The sequence below is a fragment of the Quercus lobata genome, chromosome 11, assembly GCF_001633185.2.
Source record: "Quercus lobata isolate SW786 chromosome 11, ValleyOak3.0 Primary Assembly, whole genome shotgun sequence".
NCBI lineage: Eukaryota > Viridiplantae > Streptophyta > Magnoliopsida > Fagales > Fagaceae > Quercus > Quercus lobata.
The window spans coordinates 50,974,861-50,984,074 of record NC_044914.1 but is presented as its reverse complement, the minus strand read 5'-3'; the positions used below and the strand labels follow the sequence as shown (position 1 = coordinate 50,984,074).

At 34.5% G+C, this 9,214-nt stretch overlaps 2 protein-coding genes and 1 pseudogene across 4 annotated transcripts; 1 reads left to right on the top strand and 2 right to left on the bottom strand.

Annotated features, from left to right (window-relative positions):
- Window positions 1-781, bottom strand: LOC115968858. Its single transcript, XM_031088379.1, has one exon. The coding sequence runs from the start codon at window positions 667-669 to the stop codon at window positions 217-219; it is 453 nt and encodes a 150-aa protein (XP_030944239.1). The 5' UTR covers window positions 670-781; the 3' UTR covers window positions 1-216.
- A 2,828-nt stretch (window positions 782-3,609) lies between these two features.
- On the top strand, window positions 3,610-4,876 carry LOC115969183 (annotated as a pseudogene).
- Window positions 4,877-5,319: 443 nt separating this feature from the next.
- Window positions 5,320-9,214, bottom strand: LOC115967606 (transcription factor ABORTED MICROSPORES). 3 transcript variants are annotated; one of them, XM_031086739.1, is made up of 10 exons: window positions 9,072-9,214; window positions 8,890-8,934; window positions 8,568-8,673; window positions 8,292-8,471; window positions 8,124-8,205; window positions 7,869-7,937; window positions 6,947-7,675; window positions 6,216-6,524; window positions 5,947-6,123; window positions 5,321-5,719 (listed from the first exon to the last, which is right to left on the bottom strand). In XM_031086739.1, exons 3-10 carry the CDS (start codon window positions 8,666-8,668, stop codon window positions 5,519-5,521), a joined length of 1,848 nt encoding a protein of 615 aa, XP_030942599.1. In that variant the 5' UTR covers window positions 8,669-8,673; window positions 8,890-8,934; window positions 9,072-9,214; the 3' UTR covers window positions 5,321-5,518. The 3 variants fall into 3 exon arrangements, with proteins under 3 accessions (XP_030942601.1, XP_030942599.1, XP_030942598.1); XM_031086741.1 differs by lacking the exon at window positions 8,890-8,934 and having other exon boundaries at window positions 5,320-5,719; window positions 9,013-9,214; XM_031086738.1 differs by having other exon boundaries at window positions 8,890-9,214.

Genomic DNA, 9,214 nt, shown 5'->3' with positions numbered 1-9,214 from the left:
TCCCACATAAAATCCCAACCAAATCCTTAAAATTTGAAACCAATACCACATCTTGAAAAAAACCCATGTATAGTATTATCCATTTCTCATTTCTCTAATCAACATAGAAACATAAACAACAACAACAAAGAAATAAACTTTATTGAATATCATGACATGCCCACAAAAAAAAGTTCCTTTTTTTTTCTAAAATTTTTAAAAAGGACAAGAAAAAATTCATACACTGGTCTTGGTAATTTTCCTCCGAGCCAAGAACCTCGCAATCGGAGGGGTAAGAGCGATGGTGATCGGAACTCTAATAGGGAACAGAGCTTTGTTACAAAGCACAGCGAGTGCCAAAGCTCCACCGGTCGATGCAGCGAGCTCAGCCGTCCGATTCAGCTTCTTCTCTTCAACCACCACCGTCGGTTGATTCGGTGACCCATTTGTCTCTTCCATCACAAACCCATCTGGAGAAGAAGAGGAAGACGAAGAGGTTTGGGCTTGTGGGTTTGGTTCTGACGGTGGTTGTGGCGGCGATGGGTTTATGTGAAAGTTTTGGAGGAAGGACTCGACGTCGAGGTTGTTCTTGATGGCGATGTAGAGGCCGGAGACGGAGGCGGCGGAAACGGTGAAGTGGACACCTAGAGCTACCTTGCCGTACTTCTTTATGAGCTCACGGAACGCCATTGTTGTGGGTGAGAGTTGTCGCTAATGGAGGCTAGGGTTTTGGTTAGGGGTTTTGACCTTTTGGGCTTTACGACTTTACTGACTCTCTGAGCATTTTTTGATAAAACTTTTTTTTTTTTTTCTTGAAATAGTTTAGAGTTTAGAACAAAATAAAGGGTGGGTTTTATATTTTGGAGAAAAAGAAAATGGGGGGTTTTCTCCTTGTTTTTTAAAATATCTAGCATAATATTTTTGTTTTGAAATTATTAAGCAGTGTTATTGTTTTGAAACTCGACATTAGTAATTTGAAATTTTATACATATATTTTTGCCATTTAATTTTTTTCAAAAATTTAAGTAAAACTTGACATTATTAATGTCGAGTTTCACTTAAAAATATATATATAACTTGATTTTGAGAATATCGAGTTTTATACAGAACTCAATTTTGTTAAATCGAGTTTTAAAAACAGAAACATTCTGCTAGATATTTTAAAACATGGACATTGTGCTAGATATTTTAAAAATAATGACAAAAGCTCATTTTCCCCTTAGATTTTACTCGGGAAAGTTTTATATTATCTTAGTATTTATTTATTATTCAAGAAAAAAATTGATATATTATTATTATTATTATTTTGGTATTATTATTATTATTATATTATATGCACTCAAAAAAATCAAGAGACTTAAGTCAAGTTCAGTTTATTTTTTCGATTCAGAACTCTTAGTTAAATTAAGTTGGGTCATGTGAAAGTGCCAGTTAAGGTGCTGAGGCAAGAAGGCAAAAGGCATGAGCGCAATGGGCACCAGAGCTTTATAATGATTAATAAGTGGATTCAGGTCAACAAATTAGAAAAGATATGCGGTATATATTTCATGCGTAAAAAATAGTTATTAATGGTGCGTGCTTTCTTGTGTAGGTTTAATTATAATAATATTTGAATTGTAATGATATTAGGCTCTGGCTAACACAAAACAAAACATAGCCAATATGTGTTACCACCAACCAAAAAAGAAAGGAAATCATATTTTGGTGCCACTATAGAGAGGGATGGTATCAAACTTTGTTAAGTAAATTACAAAAAAGGGGGAAATGATTTCGGTTGAGATAGATGGGTTGGGGGAGGCGGTATCTTTTGTTCTTGCTACATAACAAAAATAGGAAAAAAAAAATTTGAGTTAATAGGGGGAGGAGGGAGAAGGTTTGGGATTATAGAAAGCAGAGAAACGAAATATACAATATATATATATATATTTATGGAAATAATGAAGTGAACTTCAAAACTCATTCCAAACAAAGAGAGTATCCGTATTATATCTTGCACTTGGATACCAAACAAAAAGCTACCTTGTGATTTAATTGTTGTAAAATTAGTACTATTTTTAAGATTTGATTACAATGGCTTTTGAGTAACATTTGCGGTGTATATTTGTATTAAAACAACATTTCCTGATTCTCAAAAAAAAAAAAAAAAAAAAAAAAAAAAAAAAAAACACCATTTCCTTTCCATTGTGTGCATGTGTGATTCATTTCTCAAAAAAAAAATCTGACTTTTTTTTTCATTAAAAAAAAGAGATTGGGTCAACTCAGAAGCTTATTTTTGGGCCTACATTCTGGGCCATCACTTACAACTAGTACTAGGAATGGACTTGAAGCTTGTTTCTTGGTGTTATAAATGGGCCATAAGCCATAGGTGACCTGTAATTGGGCCGAAGACTAACACAGAAGATCCTCTATTCACAGCCTTTGAAAACTATGAATGGGAACTTCGATGTTAGTCCCTTCTTGGGGTTCCCTGTTCACAATGTCAAAGTGAAAAGTCCTAATTCAACTCTAAATTTCGCCTGTCAGTTTTTGAATATTATGCCTTTTGCTCATTGTCCATAGAAGAATTATGATGGATCGATGACCAATGTTAAACTTTTCAATTAAAGGATGCACTAAAGTCTATATAACACCCAATTTTGTCTTATGATAAAAAGTAATCCTCATCATGAATGGGAAATTAAAAAACAAATCAAAAATCAATTTCTCTGTTGCCAGTATGGGTATACCATGTATCTTTCATGTGAAGTTTCTTCTATCATCATTATTGGGACAGTGTGTCCTTCCGTCAATTGTTGCGATGGGGCTAGCTGGGAGGAAAGTCCAATTTTCCATTGCCAAAAATGTAACATGAATCCCATCACTTGATTGGTGGGCCACCTCCTTTCATATGCCCTTCAGAGCTATGTTTATTTTTTACATGCTGATCAATTTGCTGCTTCTACTCTAGGAGACTTCTAGGCAAAATGGGCGGATTTATTAGCTTGTGTGATGATTTAGTATGGATAATGAGGCAAGGACTTTGCACCCAGCAAGTACTTCTTAGTGCTTCTAAAGTCTTAACCCTTTCTAAATTTAAGGTCTGAACTAGGAGAAAGTATATTTTGTACCCATTTAATATAGCAGGTCTTTTACAACATGCGAGTTCCACTAATGTGTAAGATCCACATGTTTTGAGAGGACTCATTGTATACAACATGTACAAGATATCTTTTCGCATAAACTAGGTGATATTCAAATCTCACTTGATGTCTTATATTAATTTATTTTACTTGTTAGTAGAATTAGTTTCATAAATAATGTTGGAAATACAAATTTTTTGCAATTTTTTAAAGTAACAGGTAGTGATCAGAAAAAATCATTTATGCACAAATTACCACCTATCATGTCAACAATTATATATATATATATATATATATAAAATATTGAAAATTGAGTTTTTGGTTTTATTGTTCAAATAATAAGTGTCCAAGAACTGGCCAGGCTCCACTGCACCAGCCTAGCTCCTTTACTTCCCTAATAATTAAGATGCAAAATTTGGGTCCACCTTGCGCATGCATAATGTTCTATTATCTAATTCTACATATATGATTTGTATCTAGTTGGATACACGTTACTATGATTATGAAATAAGCATCAAAACCTCAAGAAAATGGTCCAAAGCAAAAGAGCATTCATTACACCCATCATGACCGAATGTCTTTGTTGCATTCGTGCTTCATAGAGAACCCTCTAAAAAGTAAAAAACCATTCATTCTTCAACCATTCCATTATTACTTCCATACATTTTAAAGCTATGAAAGAAACCAAGTTCTTCAAATATTGTAGACTCTTAATAATCCTTATGATCAATTTTTTGTTTTTGAATGGCGCTAGATCTGAGGTTTATACGGTTGGTGATGAGGAAGAGTGGAATGCTGATGCAGACTTCGTCTCTTGGTCACAGAAATACAAATTTAGCGTTGGTGATGTTCTTCGTATGTACTTTTCCTTTAATATTATTATGCATGGTAATATCTGTTCTTTTCTCTCTTTTTTCTTGTCAAGGACTGTATAATTTATTCAATTGGATTTGTTGTTTAATTTGGTTGTTTCATGTTTGAATGAACAAATGTCCAATTGAGATTCACCAACCTATTACTAGAAATATTTCTTCTTTACCTAATATAACTCAATTTTACCTAATATATACACTATTAATGTAAGATTCAATATATAGACTCACATGTCACACACTCATACAATATAATCCAATTCATACTTCGGGATACTACAATCCCAATATGGTGAAATATATAAATATGACTCAACACACGTCCGCATAAATACACTTATATTCAATCATATTCTAATAGGGTATCACAAATTCTATACAACATACATGACCAACCAGTATAAATACATGATTTGTAAAATTGAATTTTTAACATATGGATGTTATGGTGCAGGTTTTACATATGTGAAGGGGCAACATAATACTTATGAAGTAACAGAAGACACATATAGATCATGTAATGTGAGCTCTGGAGTGTTAGCAAAATATGAGAGTGGAAATGATCAAATTAAACTCAAACAAGCAAAGAAGTATTGGTTCATTTGCAATGTCCCTGGACATTGCCTTGGGGGAATGAGGTTTAGCATAGATGTTAATGGCACGAGTGCAACAATAACTCCACCAATGGAATCATCTTCACCACTCAATTCTTGTAAAAGTTATGCCCCTATTAGGTGGAGCATGGGGATTAACCTAATGGCATTTGGAATCTTAGTAAGATTGTATTTTTGAGGGAAACCTTGTTACATGAGAATGTCTATTACTATTTTCCTCCATTTTTTCTCTTAGTTATTTCATTGTTTGTAATAGGTGGGCTTTTATTGGATCAAATATGGTTTTTTATTATTATTTTTTTTTAAATTAAGATTTCTTTCTTTGTTGGCTAAGGCACATGCATTTATTAATTATAGGGAAAGAGTTAAGTACATGTTGGGATTGCCATTTTAAGCTAAGTGATATGTGATTTGATTAAACATAAAAAAGGTTGGATGTCTTTTATAAAGAGCGCATACTAATTAGGTATGCCGAAACTTATAGTTCTTACTTCTCAATCATCTAATAGACTCCATGCTAATTAATTGATTCTAAGTGAGAAAGGGATGGAAGGTTTATAGGTGAAAGTCACAAGTCTACCTTAAAGAGAATACTATGACTTTCAAGCTAGTTTAGGTGCTTTAAAGCCAACATCATTTTCATTCCTTTAGCAACTTGTCTAAAAGATTCCATCGGACCATAACTAAAGGGGTTGGAAGTAGCCAAGTAGGACACAATTCTCATATCCAATGGGCCTTCCTTTATTAATTTAAACCAAGTCTAAATTGTTTAATTATATGGACCACACAACTTGGCAAATGTTGAAATGACACAGTGAAGTAGATTTATTAAGGTAAAACACAACGTTAAAGCATATATCTATTACAGAGCTTGTAGAAAAAAAAAAAAGTTGAAGTGCTTCTCATTTCTCATTTGAAACTCAGAAATATATGCTCAGTTATTAAGATGGTGTAGGTGGTGGTGGTAGGAACTAGCATGGTGGTTGTGCAGGTGGTGATGGTTATGATGATAATCTGTGCCGCCGCCATTCTCTGATGCTTTAGCCATCTCGGGCCACCCTCTTGATGGGTTTCTCGTCAGCTCAAGCAAGGAGTCCCTCACATGATCAGCTTGAACTATTTCACTGTCCCTTTTCTACGTACCATCCAGAAAATACATAAGAAACCCAATTACATTTTTTTGGCTAGTTTATGACCAATAGACAGTTAGATACAACCTTTTGCATAACTTATTAAGAAGATAAGTTATAATTAGAGCAACAATCACTTTCACAGTTTGACACCACTTTCATTATGCACCTTTTAAGGTTTTATGTTGTTGATAAATTAGAAGTAAAAGCCAAAGTGTTAGAAGCAACTTACTTGTACTTTGAAAACATTGGAAACAAGACCTCTGAAGCTAGTTACATTTGCATTTGTTACTTCCAGTCCCAGAGAATTCAATGCCTCCATCAATCTCACAAAACCCCCAGGCTTGTGCTCACAGAATACCTTCACAAAAAACTCATTCCCATCTATCTGAGCCACTTCCACTTGTACCTGTAATTTGTCCCAATTCTTTTCTCATGAAGAAATCAAAGAAAATAGTATCCAAAATTAAAAGAATAGAAGAACATAATTAATTAGTCTACCTCCATCTGTTGTGCCTTATCACTAATACTATCTGATTCCTGGTTTTGTTTCAAGGCATTGCCATTGCCTGATCCCCCTTCATGAATGCCATTTGAAGGTTTTTCATGTTCAGTTTTAGGCCCATGGATCATTCCATTTGTTGTTAGAACTTCGGGTTGAACATTTTGGTGGTTGCCATTATTAGGAACTGTGTTTCTACCTACTTCATCATCTGAATGTTCTTCAAGCTCATCTTGGAGTTCTTTTGCTTGCTTCTGCAACTCCTTTACAAATTCAATTGCATCCCCCAAGATAGAAGCCCTATCCAACTGAACAAGAAGTAGCATTAGACTTTTCAGTATCTTTAATGGGAAGTTTTCATAAGAGTGGGCATGAATAAAAACTTCAGTGTTGCAAAAACTACTACAATCTGTAATACATGAACCATACAAACTAACATGTCAACATTTGAACATAAAGGAAAAAAGTACATAAGGTTAACAAATTATGTGTAAGCAATCACATACAGGTAATTTAGATATTTATTTATTAGTTGTTGAAGTGACACTAATTATATTTATAACCTTTGTAGTAAAATTTGTATTAGATTTGGCATTTTTCATTCTTTGGAATGTTGTTGATATAATATCAATCACATTCATTATCACCATGTAAATTTGTAAGTTTCTTTTAGTAAAATTGAGAACTTTAGTATTTTTCAAAACTTCATGATATACTAGATTATGATTACCTTTGAAATCTTAGGAACCAAAGACCTGAGGGCATAGAGCCTATCATTCAGCTTCTTTCTTCTCCTCCTTTCAGCAACAAGGTTTTTTGATTGAGGTCCTTTTCCAGTCCTTCGCCTATACTTTGCATCATCCTCGTCATCAAACTGATCACTGCAATCCGATATTGAATCTGTTCGTCCTGTCTCAGGCTTGATCGAATCCTTGTCATTCCCTTGCTGCTCCTTGTTGGACAATGGCTCCATAAACTGCACATGCATGTTTGAAGAATTGTTCATCATGGACTGCTGTAATACATCAATCTCTTGGTGTCCATTCTCAGCAGAAGACTTAATTGGGTTCGTTGGTTTGTCAGAAATGAATGAGTTGTGAACAGCTCCTTCATAGTAGACATCACTCTTTGTTCTGTCTTCTGGTGTGTAATTAAATTGCTGGAGGAAGTTCATTGAAGAATCACATTGGCGAATTCTGTCAACAGAGATGTCATATTGTACACTAATATTTTCTAATGGTGTTGCTGGTGAAACTGATGGCTGGAAATGACTGTTTGGATCCTTTTGATATTGATCATCAACTAAAATATGCTTTGAATGGAATTCAGTTCTCATGGCATTTACATTACTGCTGAAGCTGTTGCTCATGTTGCTCGAATTGATGAGGTCCTCCTGCTGCTGCAGTGATATGTTGCATTGGGCTGTGATAAGATCAATGACATTCTGATCTTCAGCAACCTGTAATAGAAAAGAGTTATATACATATACTTTCTAAATATAATAGTCATCATGAAAAGATCATTTTCTTTATATAAATAAAGAAAAAGCTACACCATATTGCTCATGCCAAATGTGGGGATGACAAATATTAATTTTCTCTTTGTTATGTTCATATTGGAAGAAACATAAGGAAAGTATTAATTAATCATACTTGCTTTGAAGCAAAGAGCTCAATAACTCCTCCTGGCAATGGAATCAAAACCCTAGTACCAACAGTTTCCTGCAAAAATATGAGTATTAATAACTCATTTAGAACCTGGGTTTTCTTTAAGAAAAGGCAGGGGAGAAGAGGGTTGAAATTATTCAGTATACTCAGTATACTATACTTTCTTAAATAAAAGTGGACCCTACATATGGATCCTAATATGGGACCCAAATTTATGTAAGGTGAAAGTGTAGTACTCACTTCTATAGCACCAGCTGATTCTGTGTTATTTGAGAAATTTAACCAACTGGGTTGGTTTGATATCAAGGCCTGTGCATAAATTCTGTCCAAAGTTCACACTATCAGTCAGATTAAACATTCATACATAAAAGAAAAGAGGTTGAAATAAATAATTGACTACATATATACCCAGAGTCTAGGGGCATGGAAGAAGGCAGTTGAGCTAGAAGGTCACAAGCTTTGGTTCTTGGATGCTGAAACATGGTATCCCTGCATGGAAGGACTGTAGAAACAGGAAAAAGAAGTTCTTCTCCAGCATTTTGTGTGTTGTCAGTCCCAGCACAACAGCAATCCATCCACTCAATGAACCTGAAACAAATCGTAGCAGTCACTCACACACGCACACACTGACACACACATGCATACACATACTGACATACAGAATAGGTATAGTTTCTCTTTTACCTTTGGTCTTCACTCAATTTCCACAGAACACAATAGTCCCAACCTTTCAAACTGACAAGGGGTCTTAGCCTCTCCATTAGGTTTTGCATGATTATGTTCATATTTCCTGCAATCATCAAAAAAAGCTCAAGTGGGGAAAAATGGACTTGTAAAAATGTAATTTAGAATCCCCAGTATCTGTTACAGTATGTCAGCAAATAAAAAAGGTAACACAAAGTTTTATCATAAAGCTTTTTCTGGTGTTTGTTTGTGTGTGTGTTGCGTTTGCCTGTGTATGCAGAATACAATTGAATCAAACACTTTGAGAGAGACAGAAAGAGACCTGGCAGATAACAGTACTTCCTCTTACTTCCAAGACCTCTTTTGACTGAACAAAGTAAGGAAAACAAAAGAAAAATGGAACAAGCAACAAAAGAGAAGAAAAGACAAAAGCAAAGATCCATACAAACTTCAGTTGATAGCAATAGTTAACTGCAGCATCATCCAAGCTTAAACAACATTCACCTCATCCCAAAACACCCATCTCAGCAAATTGAAAAGCCAAAAAAAATCTTATCTTTTGAATGAAGAAGAAACAAGGTATACAACAATAAATACCCCCACATTCCACAAATGTTTCTTTTTTATCTTTGGAGCTGTTACATTGG